General features: G+C 43.1%; 1 protein-coding gene, 1 non-coding gene and 1 pseudogene across 8 annotated transcripts in view; 1 reads left to right on the top strand and 2 right to left on the bottom strand.

Annotated features, from left to right (window-relative positions):
* SUFU (SUFU negative regulator of hedgehog signaling) overlaps window positions 1–25,442 on the top strand; it is a 93,424-nt gene that overhangs the window by 38,432 nt on the left and 29,550 nt on the right. For 6 of the 7 annotated variants that reach the window (XR_001517730.2, XR_003042839.1, XR_003042838.1 and 3 more), the window contains exons 4-7: window positions 19,210–19,352; window positions 20,279–20,364; window positions 20,622–20,694; window positions 23,527–23,683. Coding sequence is in view for 4 of the 7 variants with exons in the window: in XM_006920903.3 (XP_006920965.1) it covers window positions 19,210–19,352; window positions 20,279–20,364; window positions 20,622–20,694; window positions 23,527–23,683 (459 nt within the window). In the remaining 3 variants the exon portion in view is untranslated. The remainder of the gene's footprint in view (window positions 1–19,209; window positions 19,353–20,278; window positions 20,365–20,621; window positions 20,695–23,526; window positions 23,684–25,442) is intronic. The other variant, XM_006920904.3, reaches the window with a different exon arrangement.
* Window positions 3,502–3,617, bottom strand: LOC112470148 (annotated as a pseudogene).
* On the bottom strand, window positions 3,627–3,699 carry TRNAV-AAC. Its single transcript has one exon. It is a non-coding gene; the product is annotated as a tRNA-Val (tRNA).

Genomic DNA, 25,442 nt, shown 5'->3' with positions numbered 1-25,442 from the left:
GGGCCCTGGGGTCAAAACTGACCCAAGGTTACTTTAGCTGTGAAATGGGGTAGTAATATCTAGTAATATATTTAATGCTCCTAGTGCAGTACCTGGCATAATACATGAAAACAATTAATATTATTTATGTTGTCATTTAAGAAGCATATTGCAGAAAAAAAAATTTTTTTAAGAAAAAAAAGAAGCATATTACAACACTGAATGAAGTTGGGTCGTACTCCTGTTAACAATATCTACAGGTCCACGTAGACAGTTGGGAGAGATACATGATGCTAGTCACAGAGGGTGCTGGGGTTATGAATTATTGTCGTTTTCCTGTCATTTAAAATATTTCTATACAAAGCATGGGTTTTATTATCAGAAAAGAAAAACCAAAAGGATAATCATGACTGAATTTTTCAGAGAACTTCCCAGAGGACAGGACAGTGAGCCCCGAGAAGCAGCCCCAGGCCATTACCACAGGACAAGTCACCACCTCAGGGTATGCCCTCTGGTGCAGTTATTAGAACAGCTTCAAATACCATGCAATGATCTGTCTACGAGGGATCTTGCTTTCTTGTTCTCTTTATAGCTCTCAGTGGGAAATAAATGGCTCCCCTAAGTGAGACAGGCTCTGCTCTAGCTCCCCTGGCAGTGGGGCTCTTCACAGATCCCCTTCTCTGGGAATATATCAGTTGAAACTAGAACCAGGGAAGGAAGGGACAAAGGAACTTGGGTGCTTTTAAAGAGGGATTGCAGCAAGCCCAGGTGTTGGGAGGTTATTTTGCTGGCGTGTTGCAGGAGACCTCCAAAGCAGCAGTGGGGTGGCCTTCCTCAGCTTTGTCCTACTTGGCCCAGTGGAAGCTGCACACTGGAACACTGCACTGGGGTAGGGAGGCTTCTCTGGCTCAGGCTGCAGCCCAGCGTCCTAGCTTTCCTGAGTCACTGGCTTAGCTCTGGCAGTCTCTCTTTGGGTTTGAAGATTTAGGGAGAACAGGGCACTTATGAACTTTCTAGACCAGCTGGACTCGTCTGGGTCCCCCACCCGTATTGTCCAGCATGGTGACCGGAACACAGGAAGCCTTTGTCCTTTGCTTCTCTTTACTGGGCCACTCAGATCACACATGCATTGTGTTCTGTCCTGGCTGATGCGCTTTTGTTCTCCCAAACGAAAATAACTATTATTTTTCCATTTAAAAAAATGCTTAAAAAAATCTAAGCTATGTTGAAAACATGAAAAAAGCAAAATCAGAACAATGGGAAGAGTAGGATTGTATTTTTACTTTGAAAAAATATTAATTTGATTATATATGCTTAGGAAAAAATCTTGAAGAATGCATGTAAACATTAGCAGTGGTTATATCTGAGAAATGGGACTGACGGGGGAAAATTTTATTTTTTTACTTTATACGCTTGTCTGTTGTTTGAATTTCTTATAAAAGTCTTTATTACTTTGTAATTTAAATAAATATGTAACTGAAAATGAAAAGTAAACTATCTAAATCCTAGCCCCTGAGACAAGTATTCTTAACATTTGGTTATCACCTTTCTAGACATGTCTCTATGCATAAAATAATTAGACAATATACTAACTTGGCATTATACATATTAGCGTGGTTTCTTCACCCAGCATCACATCACAGAAGTCTTTCTATCTAGAGATCAGTAGCAGTGTTTGTAATGGTTATAAGATGTTGCATTATATGATGGTGGAAGGAAAATGCACTGTTTCCCTCTACTGCTTTACTCTTATGTGACCAGATGTGTGGATTTTCCCACACCAAACAACTCTCCAGTTCTCTGTAGGCACCAATTGGGTGTCCTACAATTCAATTCAGTTCTGATACTATCAACTTGGAGATAATGTCAGATCCCACAAATAAGGGCTCAGTCCCACAAGACTAACCCCCATTCCCTCTTCAGACACCAGTCACAAGTCTCAGGTTGTCCCTTGTACTTCTGACCAACCAGCTATAAATCAGGGTTCCCATGACCTTCCTCAAGTTTGATAATTTGCTAGAACAGCTCACAGAACTCAGGAAATCAGTTTACTTACTAGCTTAGTGGCTTATTATAAAAGAGTACAGTCGGGAACAACCAGATAGAAGAGATGCATAGGGCAAGGCATGTGGGAGGGGGTTCGGAGCTTCCCTGCCTTCTGTAGGCGTGTTGCCCTCCCAGCACCACCATGTGTTCACCAGCCCGGAAGCTGTCCAAACCCCATAGTTAGGGATCTTTATGGAGGCTGCATCTCTTAGGTGTGACTATTATCTCAGTCTCCATCCCCTCTCCCCTCCATAGAAGATGAGGGGTGAGGCTAAACATTTCCAGCTTCTAATCATGGCTTGCTCTTTCTGGTGACCATCATCCATCCTGAAGCTGTCCAGGAATCCACCAGGAGTTGCCTTGAAATACTTTCCTTTCAGCCAGGAAATTCTAGGGGACTTAGATTTAGGAGCTCTATGTCAGGAACCAGGGTCAAAGACCAAGAACAAAAGAAGCTTTTAGCATTTTTATTGCTTAGGAAATTACAAAGGTTTTTGAAGTTCTGGCCAGGAGCTGGGGTTAAAGACCAAAATATATATCTCTTATTATTTCTTATTTCTTATTATATTATTTCTTATTATTGTGATATAATAAGATATCACAGATAGTAAGATAATAGACCCCTCCAGTATAAACAAACCCTTGTTGATGAACTTTCAGGTAGTTTCCAGTTTTCTCCACTTTAAACAGTACCCTTAAGGAACATCCATGTATGTACATCTTGGCAGCCATGTTCAGTTATCAGAATAAATTTCTAAAGTGGAACTGTGGGTCACAAGGTCTGTACATCTTGCAATTTGGTGTGTGCCCTGCTGTCCTCAACGAAGGGGATTCCATGAGGCTGGATGGCCCCTGGCCATTAATGCCACAGCGCCCTCAGCTGTATTGTGGCCAGTTGTCATCGCAGGCACTAAGGAAGCACTGTGTAGCCTTTGAAATCCACAAAATGAGTCACAAGAGTCTTTCAGCTTTTGTTAACTTAAAGGCTGGCTTTATTCTAGTGTTAAGAAAGTTCTTTGAGGCTGGAGGCCTAACTTCGTGGCTCTGAGAAAGCCCAGCTGAATGCACTTCCAAGTCCATTCTCACCACTCAGTCCTTACTCCATCCCTCCAAGCAGGAAGATATATCCTGGCAAGGAGCATAGCATAAGCAACAAAGTGTTATCACTTATAATTTACTGCTGCTTCTTTCTATAACCAGATCACCTAAAATTGGTTATCCCTATACCCCTCCTTGTATCTGATCGGCGGGGAACTTTGGAAGTACATGGGCAGACACGTAGACACCAGACAGGGGTCAGGTCTTTACACATGTGTCATAAGTAAGTGCCTCTTCATGTTCCATCTCCAGCCTAACAGCCTGGGTGTCGCATTCTGCAAGGCACATTGACAATTCAGAGCATATACAGAGAAGAATGGCTCTTTAACTGTGGTCTGAGAGGAATGACATTTATTTATTTGTTTGTTTGTTTGTTTATGCCTGCAGCACCTGGTCTTCCTGGGTGGTCTCCCATCAAAGTACTAACCAGGCCCAACCCTGCTTAGCTTCCGAGATCAGACATTGGGTTTGTTCAGGGTGGTATGGCCATAGACCATGAACTGTGGCTCCACTGGGGCACGAACCCAGGACCTTCTGCATGTTAAGCAGACATGCTAACTTCTACACTATGGAACCACGTCCAAGAAAACATTTTAAATAGAAGGATAAATCATAATTTTCATTTTAAATGGTAGTTTTTGGAGAAAGAGGGACTAGAATGGAGAGGACTTCAGAACTATCTAAAATTTTATATAATTACAAACAAATAAAATTGAACATTTTTCCTATGTTATTTTTCTGTGCTATGTAACATATTATCACACAATTAGTGGCTTAAAGCAACCCGTGTTTATTATTACCTCACAGTTTCTTTGGGTCAGATGTCTGGGCATAACTTAGCTGGGTCCTTTGCTCAGGGTGTCACAAAGCTGAAATCAGTGTCATCTGGGCTGCCTTCTTATTTAGAGGCTCTATCGGGGAGGAATCTGCTTCCATATTACCTCAGGTTGTTGGCAGAATTTTTTTCCCTGCAGTTGTAGGGTTCAAGCCAACTTGCTTCTTCAGAGCCGGCAATACAGTTTCTGACATATGACACGTGTGTGTGCATAAACCTCCTTTTAAGAGTTTTCACCTGACTCAGTCAAGTCTAGCAAGGGTAATCTCCCTACCATATAATCCAGCAATTCGACTTCTGGGTATATATCCCAAAAAATTGAAAGCAGACTATAGAAGAGATATTTGTACACCCATAATCAGAGCAGCATTAGTCACGACAACCAAAGGGTAGAAGCAACCCAAGTGTTCATTGAAAGATGAATGGAAAAACAAAATGTGGTGTATATACAATGGAATATTGTTCAGCCTTAAAAAACAAGGACATCTCTTAAATGCTACAACATGGATGAACTTAGCATAGGACAGTATGCTAAGTTAAAAGCCAGTCACAAAAATATAAATATTGTATGATTCCACTTACATGTGGTACCTAGAGTAGTCAAACTCATAGAGATAGAAAGTAGAATGATGGTTGCCGGGGGCTGGGAGAGGAATGGGGAGTTGTTGTTTAATGGGTACAGAGTTTCAGTTTTGCAAGAGAAGAGTTCTGGAAATTGGTTACACAACAATGTGAATGTTCTTCACACTACTGAACTGTACACTGAAAGATGGTTAAGTTGGTAAATTTCATGTGCATTTTACTAAAACTAAAAATAAAAAATAAAAATTTAAATATCAACTGATTTGGGATTTTAAGCATACCTGTAGAATCCCTTCACTTTTGTTGTATTCTTTTTGAAAGAAGCAAGTTACAGTTCTTGCCCACACTCAAAGGGAAAGGATTATACGACGTATGAACACCAAGGGGGTGGGGACCATGGGTCTGCCTTACAGTCTGATTTTTTCCTAAAAATCAAAAGCAAAGTGAAACAAGTGAAATCCATAGCATATCCAATTGATGTCATAACAATACACACAGATTTTAAAACAGTAATTTGATTGTATGGCCCTTATAAGTGTACCACAAAGACAAAAAAAAAAAACAAACTTCAGTAATCATAGAGTTAATGATAATATTAGTATGATTCTTCCGAAACCAGTATATGTATGTAGTAGGATAAAGCAAATAACCAAAGGTTAGAAACCAAAATTTTCAGCATAAGAGAAATAGAAATACAAATATAAAATCTAATAAAAATATATTCTTAAATTTTAACCAGAAATATCAGAATGAACTTGAGATACGTTTTCTGTTTAAAAGTATATATATTTTTTATTTATGTTCATTGTACAAATCTGGAAACAATAACCAATCCGTAGCAGTAGGTACTTCTAGATCCAGACTGTGGTCACTATATACCATTTTCCGTAAAAAGAAATGAGAGCCGTTTGGAAAAATGACTGATTCTAGGTCTGGGGCAGAAAAATACACATGATGAGCCTACGTCCTTTTATACCAGAAAAAAAGGAAACTACCAAGATTTTGAGGGCCATGTCAACAGACTCAACAGTGTATTACAGAGACTTCCATCAGCCAAAGGTGGAACAATATAAGTATTAATAACAGCTATAATGAAAAATTAAATATAATAACTAATGAATTGAAATACAGCAAATATATTAAAATCTATGTCTATGTAATAACATTTTAAAAGGCAGACAAAAAAACCTCTGATCATCTTTAGATAATATGACAATTTAAAAAACTGGCAAATAAAGGAAAAGAACCACACATTTAATCTGCCTTTCCTATATAAATTACCTCAGGGTAACTTTAGAGAAGATTTCCAGCTAAAAAATTATAAAAAAAGAATTAAATCATTACTGTTTTGAGAACCTCCTAATGAAATATTGGGTCTAGGCAATTGTCATTTCAATGGTTACTGACATCATAACTTCTAGTTCTAATATTTGGTATTCATAGGAAACACCTAGGAACAGAGAAACATGCTAAATAATGCCATGTGGATGCAATCAGCAAAATCCAGTCTAGGACAAACAACCTATTTCCTTCAACAAATAAATTGCAAAAAAAAAAGGGGGAAGGGACCTTTAGATTAAAAAAGACTTTAAAATAAATTAGCCAAAGGCACAGTGTGATACTTGTTTGGATAATAATTTGAACAAACCAAATGTAAAAGACATTTATGGGAAGTCAATATTTGATAATATTAAGAAATTAATGTCAATTTTTTTAAAGATATAATCATGCTTATGGTTTTAAAAAGTCTTATTAGAATTCCATACTTAAATATTTATGGATGAAATGATATAATGTTAGATATTTGCTTTGAGATAATCCAGTGAGGACAGAGTGGGAAGTTGGAGTGGCTGTGGTTCTAGGTGACTCAGGACTGTCCGTGAGTTGATAATTATTGAAGGCAAGCAATGGGTATATGGGAGCTTATTGTACTATTTCCTCTACTTTGGTTTAAAATTCACCTTAATAACAAGTTATTTTTTTTATTTCTTTGTTTCTGAAGCTTAAGCTTCAGACCAGGAACCAAAAAATATTTTTTCTTTAATGTGCTTTGGAGAATTTTGAAATACAATGCTGTTATGGTGGCCTGGCCAAGCCCTAGTGGATTAAGTGAGAAAGAATTCCTTGGAAACCAGGTTCTCCAGTGCTCAGGTCACCTCCATACCATGTGCTTTCCTGTCTCTTGTCTTTCAGTATGGTTGGTGGCTGGGAAGAAGGATTGAGGTTTGTTGGTTTGGTTTGATTGAGTCATCCAGTTTGCTCTGCCACCAGACTGAATCTAGTGACTCACTCGGCAGTGGCTTCTTCCTGAGAGTGTTGGGGTGAAACCCTGAGCTCCACACCAGGCCTGCCATTGAGTGGTCCTGGTTCCAATCTTGGTTACCTTTGAACTCGTAGTCTGGGTGAAGGTGGACACATTTTCTGTCATGAAGACAGCACTTGAGATAAGTATTTCTTTTTTGGCCTTTTTAAACTCCTTACCTAGCTCCAGAAGGTTTCCCTCTTCATATTAATTGGAAACCAATGTTTTATGGACATAGGGCCACGGCAGAACCAGATTCTTCTCTTGAAAAGTGCCAGAGCCACGTTCTAGCCTCATCATCCACTATCCTGAAGGAATAACAAAGATGCTTATTTTGTCTGCACCTCCCTAGCCAAAAACATAACCCTCTCCACTCCCAAAATAAACACAAAACAACAGCAAAGCAAAAAAGTTTATCCTAGAGTAGTGTTTCCCTTTAGATTTCCAGACTCTTGTGGGGCAAGATGCTCGTACTCTTTGGAATTTAGACAAAATGAGGGCTATGCTAAAGTTCTTTGACTTAGCAATCTTCATAGATACAAGTGCAGCTTTGCTCCAGAGCAAAAGCACGTCAGCTCTGTCCCTGCCCCAACAAAAGGGAATAGCAGGTATATGCAGTATCTTCACCTGGGTCTGTCCCGTTGTAGGTCTATAGATGTGTTTACCATTTTGATATTAGACTTTAGATGTTTTAAGGGCAGTGGTTAATTCTGAGTTACAAAGCAGTAAAAATGCTAAAAGTGCTAATAAGAAACAGTGTGCATTTTACAGAAATAGGACTAAGAACAAAAATTGCAAGGGAGAGAAAGGGACTTGTTTTTATGTAACTGACCATAACCACCAAGAGAAGGAAAAAAAGGGGAAAAATTTGAAGTTTGCAACAGGAGGACCAGCATCATTGTCTGGTTAATTTAGGAGAAGGAGGGGGCATTTATTCAAGAACTCAAAAGCTAAGCTGGTGGAAGTGCCACTGGTGACATATTAGATGCAAGCTGAGGATGGCCCTCTAGGTACCTAGGGATCTGTACCACTACCCTCTAAGTGTGATGGCCACCACAGCTGCTAAAGGAGTTCCTGCTGCAGGTCAGGAGTGTCAAAGAGAGGCCCTTCTTTCTACGTACACAAATAATACAAAAATACATTTTTGAGATTTAAAAATTCACACTCCATAGGAAAAGTTCTCCGTGACCCAGTATCGGGCCCCTCCCTGAAGGGAACCACTTTATCCTTCGGTGTGGGCCCTGGCAACCATCCAGGCTTTTTTCTATGCATTGACCTTCTTCTAGGTACCTGTAGAAATGGGTTGGGTTTTTCTTTTTCCCTTCCGTAAGTGAAACTGTACTGCCCTTCACAATTGGATTTTTCAATTAGCAGGATGTCTTGGAGATCTTTCCATGTCAATATATAAAGATTTACCTAATTTCTACTGCCACCTGTCATTTTGCAGCATGGACAGGCTGTAATTTAACCATATTCCTAGCGATGCACATTTAGACTGTTCCCATTTTCTGCTGTTGCCAACAGTGCACAGATGTCATGAGCATCCTTGTTCATTCCTCCTTGTGAGCGTGTTTTGCTATAGACACTAAGAAGTAGAATGATTAGGTCAAAGGGGATGTACTTTTATGTTAATAGATTCTACCATGTGGCCTGCCAAAGTGACTGTTCTAGGTTACATGTGTCTGGCACTACATGGATTTTCACTGTAGGTTTAACTCTCCTCTTCAGGAAGAAGATGAAAGCATATGCTTGATTTTAAAGCATCAAAGGATCTCTAGACATTTGGGGATGGGGGTAGGGGATGAAATGTATAAAGGAACTGCAAATTTAAAACCTCTTTAGTCACTTTAGCTTTAAAAACAAAGGGGTTTGGGATCTGACCTGCATGTATGTGGAGGCCCTCTGTGCCAACTGAGAGGGAGAGCAGCAAGGGCAAGGTCTGCCCAGTTTTAAGCCTCTGGACAGAAGACTTCCTTCCCATACTGACAGGTGTCTAAACAGATGGAGCAGCTTTAAAAGAAAAGTGAAAACACCTGCTAGCTTAGGACACAAGGCTCTTGAAATGGTAAGCAAGGACCTATCTTCCTTACAGGAGGGCAGGCCACATAGTGGATGAATGAATAGGATTTGACTGGTGACAGCTATGAGATGTGGTGGGTAAACCCCTGCTGAGCTCTTTGCAGTTAAGGAGTTGAGGTACCCACCCTCACCTCAGAGAGAATGAGGTTGTCCTGCCATGGCCCTGTCTATGTGGACACAAGGTGGTTGGAGGTCTAGGGGAACCACATCAATGATGGGTAGTGAGCCAGTCCTAAAAGGCCTGCAGCCCTCAGAGACTCAATTTTGGGTGAGGGTCCCCAGGGGCTCTAGCGGCCTGCCAGCCTCCTACCTCCCCTGCTCTAACCATATTCCAGTTTGTTGAGTTTCTCTATTTATATAAAAAGGTTTAGAGTTCACTATTTGCCTTTATGATTATGGCTTTGAGAGAGAGGAAGGAAGCTGGAGAGCCAGAGGTTTTGAAAAAATACATAGGGAAACAATTTTGAGTCTCCTGACTAGCTTTCTTAATCCTTGGCGATTCCTTTGATTCTAGGCAAAAGCTAGAAGGAATATCCTTTACGTTTCCTTTCAGTTTTGTAAGAGAAAACGTCTCTTCTCACTCTTCTTTATTTAATCAAGTGATGCAGCACATCCATTTCCCTCACAGTGTCTTGCATCCATATTTAGCTAAATTAATATCAGACAGAACAAGTCGAGGGAAGCTCTTTAACCAAACATTCAAATTAACTTTTCAAGTCCTGAAACTACATCCAGAATTTTAAAAAAGTGTGCATGTGGGGAGCGGTTAATTCTTGCTTCTACCACTTGACCAGGTTGGAAAAACTTAACAGCTGGCCCCATCCACACCATCCATCCAGCTATGAAGAACTTTGTGTGCTAGCCACAGAAGCTCATTAACAAACATGCAGAGAATCCATTTCTCTCCCTTCCTCACACATGGTTTGTTGTTATTTTTTCTTTCTTAAAGAAAGGCTTCTGTCTTGGCCGTTCTTAGCGGTTCGATTTCAAACCCTGCAGTGGGACTGTTGTGCAGTCCTGTTCCTGGGATCGCCTTCTCTACAAGCATCTTATCTGCTGTGCACGGGTATGGAGAAGAGCAGGGGGGCCAAATTCTGTTGTTTTGGAACCAGTCGAAGCCTCTAAATTCCAGAGTACCCCACTCTTATCCTCTCCTTGCAGCACTTAGATGTTAAAGGGGAATTATCCAAGACATTTATTTCTGCTCTTATGTGGTGTGCATACATCATTGCTCTCAACTGCTATTAGATCTCCTAGGGTGGGTCTTCCCTCAGAACTGCTTCAAGGCTCTGAGCTCAGCTCTTAGCTTCGGTTTGGGGATGGGGAGTAGGGGCGGGGAGGCAGGGGAGTGCTCAGTTACAACTTTGTTTGGATCCCTGGATGAAGGAGAGTTGCTATTACCAGGAAAAGGTGAGTGCTGATCTTCCCCAATGGGAAGAAGGCCCATGGCCTTCCTTTGTGGGTTCTGTCACGTGGAGGCACAGGAGGCCCGGAGGAGGCTCTGGGTATTATAGTGCATGGACAGTGGGGGTGGTACTCTCTGCACAGCGCCCGAGGTTACACCCTCCCCATAATGAGCATAACATCTCATGGTTGTGTTTAGGGCTCCAGAAAGATAATCTGTGGCAGCGACATCAGGCCGTCCTATATCCTGTGAACTCCTAAAATTTTGTAGGCTCTTCATTTCTGGAAATATACTAAGAAGCAAATAGCCTGGGCATACACATCCTCCCTTCCCCCCAGCTTAGCTCAGAGCAAGGAGAAAGTTCCTGGGCTTTATAAATTAGGATATTATGCGAGGGATCCAGTGGGCAGACTAAGTGGCCCCAATGAGGAGCATCTGGGTTGGGTAGAGGCCAACATGACTGACTGAACTTTACCTCTTCCACTGTTTCAGCCAGATCTGGTTCATTTAACAAAACCTCCAGGTCGTCTCCTCCTCTCATTGGGGGTTCGTGAGGCTGCCTAAGCCTGTGCAGATGTATGTTCCTGCTCCCATAAACATATTGCAGTTTGTGGGCCTTCAATTGATTTGAAGGGACTCTTCCAATCTCAGGGAAGAGCAGCTCACAGTGGCTGTGATTGGAAGGGACTCTTCCAATCTCAGCTCCACTGAGCAGCTCACAGTGGCTGCAGCAGGAACTTGGGCCTTCTCAGGAAGGAGGGTGGGGATAGGCAGTTGTGTTGGTTTCATCCTGGAACCTCCAGAGACAGGGGGACAGGCTACCTGACCCTTCCCTATCAGTTTTGCTAGTCACGTATTGGGCACATCTGGCATTTTAAAGAACTACTAAGCCCTCCTAGGAACCAGCTCTTTCTTCATATAGGATACTTAAGCCCTGGTTGTCAAAGTGATTTGTGAGTACCAAGAAGGCAAGAAGGATGGAGACCATTTATTGAGAGACTGTGATGGCTACCCCATTGTTCAGAAGTTTGACCTCAAAGTTGACAGACTCCAGTCTGTCAGCCTGCTTTCGGCCACCTCCCACTTTTCTGGTCTCTAACACACCTCTTGCAGACCAGCCACTCACTTGATACCTGGCACAGTTCAGCTGGGGTTCCTGCCCTTGCCCTCCACCCCCAGAAGGCATATACCTATCTCAGAACACTCAAAAGGGCTTTTGGCTTCCAGGCTCCAGCTTTAGCCATGAGAAACCCACTCTTCTGGGCTGCAAAAGATGACATTAATCCATTCTCCTCAGACCAAGCATATTAATTCTGATCACTGGGATGATTGAGTCGGTGGGAGGGGGCGACATTGCTTTCTGAGCTATTGTGTAAAAAACATCACTGGGACTGCACTTTCACACAGAATGGAGACAGTCATTCTCCGGAGTTGGGACAAATTAGAACTCTTGAAGAATATCTTTGTCTCTGGGTGTTTCAAAGGCAGTAATAATTACTTTACAAACAATAGCTGTTTTCTTCTGCAACCCATTTCCCTAGATTTTACTAACATATTTGGCACAGTCAAACTTCAAACCACCATGACTAAAGCTGGATGTTTGGGAGGTGTGGGTAGGGGTAGGGTCAGTTTGAGGGGCCAGTTAGAAATCTGCACACCCATACAGCTCCCCCTACCCCCCAACTTTTAAGAGTTCTTGCCAGGGAGTTGTTTGTTAATGGGGAAAGAGACAGTAATGAAACCTTCTTCTCACCTAAGCTAGGGCAGAGCTGTACCTAACGGTTTCTGGACTTGTTGCCACCCTCAGTAGTGTTTCACCTCTGGTGAATTTGCCAAATAGGCAGCAACGGAGGGAGGTTTCTCATGATCCTTAGAGGCAGAGCTCAGGGAGGGAGGGAAGGAAATGGAAAGTGAGTGCCCAGGCCTCACCTGAAATGGCCTGCCTTCAGACCCCAGGCAAGCCCCTCTGCTCCGTGGTTTGGGTAGGAACCCCAGGGAGTTACATCCTGATTTCTTGGTAAGGATACTTCAGGAAGCCGAAGAGGAGAAGGGGGAGGAAGAAGCTTCTCTAACCACTGGACTAGCAGCTGGGCCTCCAGTGGAGGCACTATTAGCATTTGAAAACTCTGAAGGGGCTGAGAGCTTCCTGGGGTGGGCGCTGGGGCCTGAGCGGAGACTCGCAGTGGCTCCACACAGAATGGGGCTGAGCATCCAGGGTATAAAGACCAGATTGGACTCAAGAATGAGCCCTTTGTGGCTTTGTCCCAGGCTTGAAAACTGTGACCAAGGCTCTTTCGTTGTTAAGAAAGACTGTTTCTTAGCCACAGCAGAGCTAATAAGTCTAGTTCTCCCACCAGGCAGGGCTAGGAAAGAAAGACCCTGCCCTGGTCTGTAAGGTTGTTCGCCTCCTGCTCTCCAGACCTTCCTGTGAGTGGCAGTGCTTTCTCCTCCCCCCACCCCTTAACTCACTAGTACATTTTGCCAAATCTTGATCACACACACTCAGGGTAGTGCGGAGGTCCTAGAGCAGTGACTGGGTCTGTCTCCCTTTCATGCCTTAGGATCTTCCAGTCCCAGCTACCTAAATTGTGTTCCTTCCCAAATTAAGTCTGTACAAAGCACCGTTTGATCATTCTTCATTTAAACTGTTTAGGTTTGCACAGCATTTATTCTAAAATAATTATCGATTCTGGTTAATAAAAAGTCATAGCTCCAAACTTTTTCAGACATTCCCCTGTTTCTAGCCTAAGTCCCTGTGGTGTTTGGGGTATATTTCTACAGACCAGACATCAGCTAGACCTGGGGCACTGGGGGCGGCCGGGGCGGGCAGGGGGGTGGCGGAGGACGGGGGAACTGGCCCAGTTCTTTCTTAAATCAGGAGTGATAGTGCCACCTACTGGCACTTTCTGTTAGCTACAGGCTCTGTGACTGCTCCTGTTTTCTGATAGAGACTGGGACCTGGGTGGGAGTAGTTGTTCTATATTCCAGTGCAGGAATAGTAACATGCAGCAGTGGACAGCACACCGAGTAGGCACACTGTTTCCTGCTTACAGATAAGGAAACAGACTCAGGGTCACAGCTCGTAAGGAGCAGGGGCAGATAAGGAGCAGGGCCTTCCCAGCTGCAGAGTTAACCACAATGCCAGGGTTCGCCAAATCCAACAGGAGATTTAGATGGTAACTGGACAAGGTATTCAATAACATGAATAGTGAGGACTCTGTACCCTCCTCAGTCCTGCTGATTTCATCAGATCGATATGACTCTGAACCTCTAACAGCTCTTTAACCCTTATTCATTTCAACTTTAACAACGTTAGGTAAGCAACAGTATCTATTAGAAATTAAAAACATTTTTTTCATTTATTTTGAAGTTATCAAATTATCTTCTACTTTATGGTAAGCAACACTGGTTTTCCCTTTATTTTCCTTATTTAGTGAATTGAAGTTTACTTTAAAAGTGTTTGTTTAGGTTTTTAAAAAGTGAGTCAATTTTAGGGAGAAAAACAGAGGTAGATAATGGTACAGGTGGTACATAGATTTGTTAAAAATCCAGACAGGTGTTATGGATGACTCAGAAGTTTGGGAAATGTTGCACTGTGCCCATCATCACTGACTTGCCCCATGACCTTGGGCAGTCTCGAGGCTCCTTTCCTCATTTGTAGACAATGAAAATGTTGGACTAGGTGATCATTTAGATCATATAGACCTATAAAATGCTGTGATGTTTGGGCATTATGAGACAGGCTTCTCCCAGACTAGGCTTTTTCCCTGAGGAGGTGGTAACAAGGAATCCAGGGCCTTGGCCTTGCTTTACTCAATTTGCCTCCCCCAAATTTCCCCTTTTTACCTGCTTGCTTGCTCTTTTCTTTCTCTTCTTTCCTTCCTTTTCTCCGTCTCTCCCCACCCTCTTTTCTTTCCTTCTTCCTCCCTCCCTCCCTTCCTTCCTTCCTTCCTTCTTTCTTTCCTTCCTTTTCTCCCTCCTTCCCTCTCTCCCTTTCTCTCTCTCTTTCATTCATCTGTACTGAGATGTAATTCACATACTGTGTAATTTACAGTTGTGAAGCCATCACCACAATGATCCCTAGAACATTTTCATCCCAAATTCCAATACCAGTCACTCCCCGTTCTCCCCTAACCATCCCAGCCCTAGGCAACTACTAATCTACCTGTCTACATAGATTTGCCTGTTCTGGACCTTCCATATAAATGGAATCACATATGGCCTTTTGTGACTGGCTTATTTCCGGTAGCATGATGTTTTTAAGGTTCATGTTGTAGCATGTATCAGTACTTTATTCATTTTTATTGCCAAATAACATTCCATTGTGTGGATACACCACATTTTATTTATCTATTCATTAGTTGACGGACATTTGGGTTGTTTCTACCTTCGGACTATTGTGAATAATGTTGCTATGAACATTCCTGTGCAAGTCTGTGTGGACATGTTTTCATTTCTCTTGAGTATATTCCTAGGAGTGGAATTATTGGGTCATATTATTTTGTGTAATCACCAAACTCTTTTCTAAAGCAGCTCTACTATTTTACATTGCCACCAGCAATGTATGAGGGGTCCCAGTTTCTCCTGATCCTACCCAATACTTGTTATTGTCCTTTTTTATTTTAGTTATCCTAATAGGTGTGAAGTGATGGCATCTCATTGTGGTTTTCCTTAATGAGTAATCATGTTGAACATCTTTTAATGTACTTATTGGCTATTTATATACTTTGGAGGAATATTTATTAAAATCCTTTGCCCATTTAAAAATTGTATAACTTTTTATTATTGAGCTGTAAGGCTCTTTATATATTCTGGATACAATATACTTTATATAGTCTGTATACTTATCAGATATATAATTTGCAGATGTTTTTTCCCGTTTTGAGATTTGCCTTTTTATTTTCTTTTTTAATAATTTTAAGTGTATAATTCTGCGGCATTAAGTACATTCACACTGTTGTGCAACCATCACCACCATCCATCTCCAGAACTTTTTACATCTTCTTAAACTGAAACTCTATACCCATTAAACTCTAACTCCCCATTCCCCTCTTTCCTCAGCCCCTGGCAACCACCGTTCTATTTTCTGTCTCTATGAATTTGACTACTCTATGTACCACATATAAGAGGAATTACACAATATTTGTTTTTTTGTGACTAGTTTATTTCTCATAGCATAATGTCTTCAAGGTTCATTGATTTTGTGGCATGTTTCAGAATGTCCTTCCTTTTTAAGGCTGAAAAACAAATACCACATTTTGTTTATCCGTTCATCCATTGATGGACACTTGGGTTGCTTCCCTTTTTTAGCTATTGTGAATAATAACTGCTATGAACATGGGTGTACAAATATGTGTTTGAGTCTGTTTTCAATTCTTTGAGGTATACACTCAGAAGAATTGCTAGATCTTGTGTTTCACTTTTTGAGAAATCACTATATTATTTTCCACAGTGGCTGTACATTTTACATTCCCACCAACAGTGCGCAAGGGTTCCAATTTTTTCACATTCTCACCAATACTTTTATTTTCTGGGTTGTTTTTATTTGTTTATAATAGCCATCTCAATAGGTGTAAGGTGGTATCTCATTCTGGTTTTGATTTGCATTTCTTTCCATTTTCCTGATAGTACTGTTTGCAGCACAAAAGATTTTAATTCTTTTTTTTCCCCCTCTTTAATTCCTCCCCCCGCCCCCCACTTCTACCCCTGACCTATGGATGTTGCCATTTGCCCTTAAGAAGTGGATCTCCAAAGGTGGGGTATCTCCTCTCACATGCTCGCAGTGTGCACCTGGTGCATGTAAAGCAGTCATGTTAACCACTATACTATGGAGCCACCCCCAGAAGATTTTAATTTTAATGGAGTCAAATTTATATGTCTTTTATTGCTTGTACTTTTGGTCTTCTATCTAGAAAACATTGTGTAATCTAGGGTCAGATTTACTCCTTTGTTTCTTCTAAGAGTTTTATAATTTTAGCAGTTACAGTTAGGCCTATGATTCATTTCAAATTAATTTTTGTTTATGGTATAAGGAAGAGTTCCAACTTGATTCTTTTGTAAATGGATATCCACTTGTTCTAGCACCATTTGCTAAAAAGACTATTTTTTCTTAAATTGAATTATCTTGGTGCACTTGTCGAAAAGTAATTGGCCGTAAATGTGAGGGTTTATTTCTGGGCTCTAAATTCTGTTACATTGATCATATGTCCGTCCTTATGCCAGTGCCACACTGCCTTGATAACAGTAATTTTTAAATTGGGAAGATTAAGTCTTTTACCTTTGTTCATTTATTTAAAGATTGTTTGGGGTATTTTGAGTTCCTTGCATTTTCATATGAATTTTAGAATTACCTTGTGAATTTCTGCAAAAAAAAGGCATCTGGCATTTTGGTAGGGATTGCATCGAATCTGTAGATCAGTTTGGGAAATATTGCCGTCTTAACAGTAGTCTTCTGATCCATGAACATTGGATATCTTTCCATTTATGCAGGTCTTCTCTCATTTCTTTCAGCAATGTGTTATAGTTTTCAGAGTATAAGTTTACATTTCTTTTGTTCCATGTATTCCTAAGCTTTATAATCTTTTTTATTCTGCTATAAATGGAAGTTTTCTTAATTTTATTTTCAGATTGTTCATTGCTAGTGTATAAAAATACAAGTGATTTTTTGTACATTGCTCTTATACCCTGCAACCTTGCTGAACTTGTTTATCTCAATAGTTTTTTAGTGGATTTCGTAAGGTTTTCTATAGATAAAATCATAGATAAAATCATAGTCCTCTACCAATACAGATAGTTTTAGTTCCTTTTCAGTCTACCCAGATTTTATTTCTTTTCTTTGCCGAGTTGCCCTGATTAGAACTTCTATACTGTTGAGTAGAAGCAGTGAAAGTGAGTATCTCTGTCTTATTTCTGATCTTAGAGGGAAATAATTCAGTGTTTCACTATCAAATATGATATTAGCTGTAGGTTTTATGCAGATGCCCTTAAACAGATTGGGCAAGTTCCTATCGGTTCCTAATTTGAGTGTTTTTATCATGAAAGAGTATTGGATATCACCAAATGCTTTTTCTGTGCCTACTGAGATGATCATGTGGGGGTTTTTTGTTTGCTTATTTACCCTTATTCTGATATAGTATATTATATTGATTTTCTTATGTTACACCAACCTTGCATTTCTGGGTTAAATCCCACTTGGACATTATATATGATCCTTTTTATATGTAGCTATGTTCAGTTTGCCTGTATTTTGTTGGGGAATTTTGTGTCTGTGTGCATCAAGGATATTGGTCTGTGACTTTCTTTGCTTATAGTGCCTTTGCCTGGTTTTGGTATCAGGGTAATACTGGCTTCATAGAATTAATTGGGAAATTTTACCTCTTTTCTTTTTTTGGAAAAGTTTGTGAAACATTGGTATTAATTTTTCTCTAGATGTTTGGTAGAATTTACCAGTGAAGCCATCTGGGCTTGGACTTTTTATTGTAGAGGAAGGTTTGAAATACTAATTCAATTTTTTTACTTGTTGCATTGTTTCTAACTTGTAGATAATGCAGGCTGCTTATAGACACACACCTGTAAAAGGAGAGGGAATCTGGGAAGAGTGAGTCCAGCAGGAGTTTGCAAATATCGGGGTTTCTAGCTGGCTCTGCTTAGAGCCATGCCCTCTTTGCCCTTTATTATTCCGTGTCTCTTAGAGGAGGAAGTCTTTCTTCTCCCTCCTGAATGAATGCTTTTGAGGTCAGGAACGATAATCTGAGACTGTCTCTTGGACGGAAAAAGTGGTGCATAACTTCACCTGACTCAGGAGGAAGTTAGTATTCTGACCAAGACAGGCAAGAGTAGAAGCTCTCTCAGGCCTCCCTGGGAACCTTCAGGCTGAGTGTGTGTGCGTGTGTGTGTGTTTTGCCTTGCCTCGAATAGTGATAAAAAGTGAAGAGGCCTTAGCTGTTGATATTCCCAGATCATATGTGATATACCACAGTGGACTATCATACAGTCATTTCAAAAATGAGGTGGCTTTCTATGTGCTGATGTGAGATGATTCCAGGATACGTAATTGAGTGAAATGTGCAAAGTAGTTTGTTGCTATATGTTTTAGAAGAAAAAGAATAGAACTTTTAGACGCATACAGGCTGTTAAATCAGAGTACCCTTGGAAGGACACCCGGATAAAAGTTGAGGTAGTTGAAGACTGCACGTGTTTCTCTTGGACAGCCAAGGCACAGCATCTGTGTTCCCATGGAAATAGCTGCCCCTCCAGGCTGTACGTCTCTGCCAAGGGGTGTGCAGCACAGTTCAAACTTCCATATACTCCAAGCCTGCAGTGTTTCTCATTGAGGAGCTGTTCCCTAAATCCGTCTACCTGGGAGAAACTGCTGAGATATCCAAAGCCCTCCAAGGTTAGATATTCCCTTTCGAACACTGTTTCAGCGGCACAGAAATCCTGGCCTATTTTTCCAAGGTGAAAGTCTTTCACTGCCCTCTAGTCTCCTTGTGGACTTCTGGTCAGGCGGCCCCGCAGTAAATCATTTTATTCTTTCTTGGTAGATCAAATCATGGCTGTTCCCCTACACCCTGAATAAGTGAAGGTGCTGGGGAGGTGGAGCAGATGTTGGAAGGCTTTGGACTTGCTAGGCCAAGTGAGCATGCACACTAGCAGCCTTTTCTTTTCTATTGAAAGCTGGCAGAATTGACCAGCAGGAGTGTGTGATTTGGGGAAAATAGTCACTCTTTGTTCCCATCCACATGAATGCTTCCCCTCCTTCACAGGGTCTATTACCTTGGAAGGCCGTGGAGCTTCCCAGCCTGGGCTTCTCGGACCTCAGGTTGGGTTCCAGGCCTCGACGAAGGGCCTCAAACACTGAGGATCCTCCTGTCTCTCCCACAGAGAACACCTTCTGCAGTGGGGACCACGTGTCTTGGCACAGCCCTTTGGATAACAGTGAGTCAAGGATTCAGCACATGCTTCTCACAGAGGACCCGCAGATGCAACCTGTACAGACACCCTTTGGGGTAGTTACCTTCCTTCAGGTGAGGCACAGGTTGGACATGGGCTTGAGCCTTCCTGGGAGAAAGATACTGGGAAGACAGGAGGGCTTGGGTAGAGAAGTGAATGGAACAGGAAATTTTCTATTTTCTCCCATTTTCTGTTCCCTCTGATGGTTTGTCAGCTCAATTCCAATGGTCTGATCTACTCTGCTGAGATGGGAGAAGGAGGAAGGGGAAGGGGCCATTTGGATAGGAGAGAATAGTTGTAGCTGAGGGGGATAACAGGGAGGGTATTTCTGTGAACTAATTGAGACCCAGGCATCCACAGGCACAGGAGCTCCCAGCAGGAAGGCAGCTTTGGGCTGGACTTGCCACTACCCAAAAGGGATGTGCATCCGCCCCAGCTGCACAGGGCTTCCTTGTGATCATGAGGTCTGTGTGAAGTTTAGTTATTTCCCTTGAGATTTACTCAAAGGCTCAGCCCCTGATAAAGAAGGGAGCTTCTCTGCCAGCTGCTGGGGCCCTTTGATCATAGTTCTGAGCTTGGAAGTTCTTAGAATCACCTCTGTTTACATTTCCCATGATCCCAGACTGGGTATGAATGTCTCCCTGGACCTTCACTGCTTCTAAAAGTCATGGGCTGGGAACCCATCCTGAGTTGGCAGGGCCCTGATTTTCTCCTCCACAGTTTAAGGCTAAACTTTGTGTCTGTGGACACCTGACCTATCACAGCAGGGCAAGAATCAGGCCTCAATGCCCCATGTATGGACCCATCCAAAATCCTGGCCAGGCAACTGTTCCCTCCTAAAGGAACCTCCGCATTTTGGATGCCCAGCTCCTGAGCACACACAGATCCTACCTGTGGTCCCGCTACTTGAGGTGACACTGACAGCCTATGTGGCTGACCTTCTGGATGGGTAGGAGGAATGGCCATTAACGCATAATGGAATCTTGTTCCTGGATCTCAGATTGTTGGTGTCTGCACTGAGGAGCTCCATGCAGCCCAGCAGTGGAATGGGCAGGGCATCCTGGAGCTGCTGCGGACGGTGCCTGTGTGAGTAAACCCCTCCCTATTAGGTGGGTGCCTGGCTTTCCAGGCCTGGGGGTGGCAGTCCCTCCCTCCCCCACACTTGGGTTTCCCTTACATTGCTGTTTAGGCACTGGTTTTTCACAGAAGGATTTCCTGGCAACTCACTCCCTGATGGCCCACCACTAACCACTCCTCTGTGTTCCTTGGGGCAGCAAACTGGGCAGGCTAGAGGCCCAGCCCAGACCCTCAATTACCATCCTGTTCCCTTTCTTTGTCCACAGCGCTGGTGGCCCCTGGCTGATAACTGACATGCGGAGGGGAGAGACCATATTTGAGATTGATCCACACCTGCAAGTATGTCTTAAGTGAGGAAAACCTTTCTAGCATACTGTGCCTAGGCCTCTTCCAAATAACATTGGCTTTCATCCTGGGAAAACGGAGGAGCTTTATTTGTGAGTGAGTAGAAGTATGGCATGGTTTAGAACTTGCCCCCTGAATTCTATAGAGCACATAAGGGAGCAGAAATTTCAGGCTAAGAAAACTAGTCTCAGACACATGTGTTTTTGCATTTAAAGGGGATAATTTTATTGTATGCAAGTCATAGATCAATAAACCTGACTTAAAAAAAATAAGATCACCAGCAACTAAGGAAAATCAATATAGTTGCTATTGCTTGCCCAATATTCACCCTCCACTTCCCCCTTCTCATAAGAATGCAGACTTTCTTTCAGGGAGCCACCCCACTGCTGTCACTACCACCCGGTAACAGAGTAGACGATCTTGACCCGACAGCCCAGGTGCAAAGGGGGTGCCCTGATTGGTCTAATGATCTCATCCCCTTTTTAGGTATATTTATATCTTAGGCAGTCAGACACCAAGCTCCTTCCCTGGGTAGGTTGGCATGCCTTGCTGTGTAAAGGAAGTCTTTATACGTACAGGCCTGCGATTGCCCGCTCATTGTGGCCCAGTGGTATAGAATTTCAGTGTTGTCTTTGGTTTCGTAGGAGAAGCACTCTTTTCACTGCAGGTGAATTTTGAAAGCCATATAGAGCATAACTTCCTTTCTTATGGGCTCCTTGTGAAGCAGGAGCGGCAGACACCTAATAATGTGCCCGGCCTGTGTCTGCCTCCTCCTTTCCCCCACCAATTGCAGGTTATTGCCATCACTGAACCTTTTATGTCTCCGTAAAAAATCTGGTAGGCCACAGGCAGCTTCCAGGAGTTACACATCCTCTAGGACGGAAGAGAGGTGGCAGGGGAGAGGTAGCAGCTAGACACATAGCCAGCAGTCTCTGGGTTCTTTACTGCAGGCCTGTGAGTTTTGGGGCAGAAACACTACTCATTCACAAATGATGCTCCTCTGTTTTCCTAGTGTCTTTAACACGAAGTGTTCAAACTGCTGCCTTGATCCTCTGTTTTCTCTACTTTAAATTTGGTTTCCTTGTAGCTTCTGCTTATACAAGATCCAGGAACCATCAAGAGTCTGTTTCCCTAAGTCCCTTGTTCTCTAGCCACTCTGGGATCAATCATGGGACACCGGACTGTTGTTTGGCCCCAGTCATTAAGTGCCAAGTCATTAGGTACTAAGAAAAAACCTGGTCCTTTAAACTAGTAGGGTAAGCAGCCTGTCCTTTCTCTACATGCCAAGAAAAGTTCTCTTCCCAGTCTTAAGGCTCTCCTAAGACCAGCCAGCAGGACCAAGAGCAAGCAGGTATTAGTGAGAAAATCCAGCTTTCTTTCCTGGTGGCTCTGTACACCAAGTGGGGACTCTTTTGTGTTCATTTGTGCTAGTCTAGAGCCTGCTTGCAGGTGGTTCATTTTAGAGCTAGCTCCTGTTCCTTTTCTCCAGGCTCTACCACTAGCTAGCTGTGTGCCTAAGCAAGTCCCTTAACTTCTCTGGGTCTTAACTCTTTACTTTTTTATTCAGCTAATTGAGCCAAGAGGCATCCTCAGCTCTTTGTTTCAGTGAGGAGGCCTCAGGGTGACCAGTGGAGAGAGAAAAGCTCAGGTATACCTTGAGCAAACTAGGGCTCACATGCTTCTGCCTGGAGCACAGAGCTTCCCCCTGTCATCAGCCTCTCCCTGTCACTGCTCAGAATCCCATCTTTACCCAGGCTAATGGTAGCACTGGAAAGGAGGAGAGTATGATTGATGGGAAGGAGGCATCCAGGGCAGGGCCTGGTCTCAAGAAATAAGGACCTTATGTGGATTTACCTTGTGCTTTCCTAGAAAGGCCCCCTGGCTGACCCACAGGCCAATTTAGTGCCTGTGGCGGCCTGTAGAGAAGGGCAGGCAGACAGGGAGGTGCGAACACTCTTATTAAGGAGCTCACTCAGGACCTTTATTTGGCCCACATGGCTGTTTATGAACTAGGTTGCTAGAGCCTTCCAGATAATCTTTAATCTAAAGCTCAACATCACAGAACTATGTTTTACCAGAAATCCCAGGGATATTTGGGTATAATTTTCCTTGAGGCCATTGGGTGAGGTCATTTGGAGAGTGTTTGGACTCAACAGTGCCGAGGTCTACACGAAGGCAGGGCCTCTGGTGGGGTCTTCAGATGGTCACTGCCCTCTAGGCCACCATTTTATTCTAAGAAATGTAAAAGAAACTTCATCCAGAGTCCTTTGCCAAACAAGTTAGCAATGTAGGCAGCCCTGCCCTTCTGCTCTGGTGGCGCTTCATTGTGTGACTACACCCCCTGCTGTCACAAGAAGAAACTGCAGGCATGGAGGCGGGGAGAAGTTGGTCTGGCCTCTCCCACCCGTGTTAGGCTTCCCCCCATCCTCTGTGGCAGCAACTGGCCGGTTCATCCTGGGGTTTTGAAGGACTTTGCCTTTCCTCAGGAAAGTAGTTCCTGGTTCTGCCACGTCAGCAGCGCAGGCCAGTGTCAGATGCATGGAGTTGTGGCTCCAAAACAGGTGTGAGGGTTGATGATAGAGGAGAAGCTTCCCTGGGATTTTCATTCTTCCTTTCATTCGTCGCCTAGTCCCTGGACACCCTGAAGGAGCCCAGTGGCTGGCAGAGACTGTCATGCATTATAACCAGGGCAGAACAAGATCAGAGATCCTGCTCTTCTAGCACTTGTCCCATGTTCAGAACCTACAAAGGACAAGACGGAAAGATGGTGGTGACCTTAGGCCACCGGTTCGCTGAAGGAACTCTGGCTCTTTGGTTCTTTCCAAGCAGGAGAGAGTTGACAAAGGCATTGAGACGGACGGCTCCAATCTAAGCGGCGTCAGTGCCAAGTGTGCCTGGGATGACCTGAGCCAGCCCCCTGAGGATGACGAGGACAGCCGGAGCATTTGCATTGGCACACAGCCCCGGCGGCTCTCTGGCAAAGGTGGGAACCGTCACCTGTCCTTTCTCCTTCTCTTTCCCCAGACCTGGTTTTCAAGCTCTATAAGGTGGATCTCTAACATAAACAGCCCATTCAATAGTTTCTATCCTGGCAGGATTAAACAGCTTGAGAAGTCTTCCAGGAGGGCGGAATTAAGGGAGCTTTATTGGCCCATTTCTCCTGTGTTTCCTGTGTGTATTTCAAATGCACCACCAGCGGTGACTGTTGTGTTTTAGATTTACCCTTTGCAATCTGAGGTCATGGAGGTAAGTGGAAGCCATAGGACAGTTACAGGGAAAGGCCACAGTCCACCCAAGAACAAGAGAATGAGCATTGGCCACTCACAGAATTGACACAGGGCCTAGCTCTGGCCTGAAAGCCATGCCAGACACGAGGATCACTCTGGCCTCAGGCCTTCCCAGGCCTTAGAGAAGAAAGGCCTGAGTGTGAGACCAGCTTGCGAACTTCCCTGCCCCACCGTCCTGCAGATGCAGTGTAAGCAGCCATAGACAGGGGACCCTATACTTGCCGCATTCCAGGTGGGGCCTTGGAGGAGGAGGATATGGCTCTCTTGTTGGAAGCTCACCATGTTGGTCTTGGCTGTAGAAACAATTGTGGTTTTTAACAAAGGGCATCTATAACTAACTCCAAAAGAAAAGCAGCTGTTTACTTCTATGTATATTTACTGCTTCTCTTTCTACTTCCTTTCTCTATTCCTCTATCTTTTCTTATTCTTTAAAGAATATGATGCCTACAGTCCTGAATAAAATACCTACATATGTGATAGCACTTCGAAAAGGTTTTTCTTTCCATAAAGGACAACTTAAACCCCTGGCACAAATATCTGACCTCTTTCCTTCCCACTTGTTCTAATGGTGTGCCGAGCCCATGGAAGGTTCTGAGAGAATGTCTATAGTTATTGGAATCATTTAGTTGCTTTTGACAAAAGAGGTAATTTAAGGAGGGATTCATAGTCTTGTCCAAATTTCACCATTATTGGATTTTTTTAATTATAAAAGTAATCCATGCTACTAAAGTCGAACAGTTAGAAAAGTTAATAATCACCTCCATCATCCACTCAGCCCACCTTTTGAGCAACGAGTGTTAATTTGCTTTTTTGCATGTGTTTGCAGTTTGCAGAAGTAAATCTTAGACCAAAATCTCAAACAGGGAACTAGGCTAGTAGGCTTCACCCAAAGACCAGCAAAGCACCTTGCAAAGAAATAATCCCACCAAGGGACTCCTCTCTCATCTCCTGGCCCTTGCCACACCTGTGGAGAGGTAGGGTATCCTGGGCCAAGGTGGGGAAATGACCTCAGCATCCCACTGATCCAGCTCACAGAGAAGGAGGGCAGGGCTAGATACCAGCTGACCACCCAGAACCCAGAAACAGAGTAAGAGACACCTGCCCATTCATGACAGGCCACTTGCAGTCCTTACATCCATCTCAGTGGTTAGAATCCCTGGCTGGTCTTGGGCAATGGCAAAGGCTTTGGCAGTCACTATCTAGAGCTATGTTAATATTAAAGCTGGGGATGTGATACAGGAAGGGAAAGGACAGGGAGAAGAGCCCTTTCTTAGAGAGTGCCCTTCCGAAGTCCAGAGGCCACCCCTTGTCTTCTACAAGAAGACCAAAAGTTTCTTGAGAACATGGTACCTTACACGCCCTGTGTCCTCATGTTATACTCACTCCATCTCACAGCTGATGCCTAGAGCAGGCTCAGGAGGCCTTCTTGGGAGCCTTTCCCCAGCACATCTGCTG

Source organism: Pteropus alecto, unplaced genomic scaffold (assembly GCF_000325575.1).
Source record: "Pteropus alecto unplaced genomic scaffold, ASM32557v1 scaffold177, whole genome shotgun sequence".
NCBI lineage: Eukaryota > Metazoa > Chordata > Mammalia > Chiroptera > Pteropodidae > Pteropus > Pteropus alecto.
The sequence above is the reverse complement of the archived record's forward strand: the minus strand, read 5'-3'. Positions and strand labels throughout refer to the sequence as shown.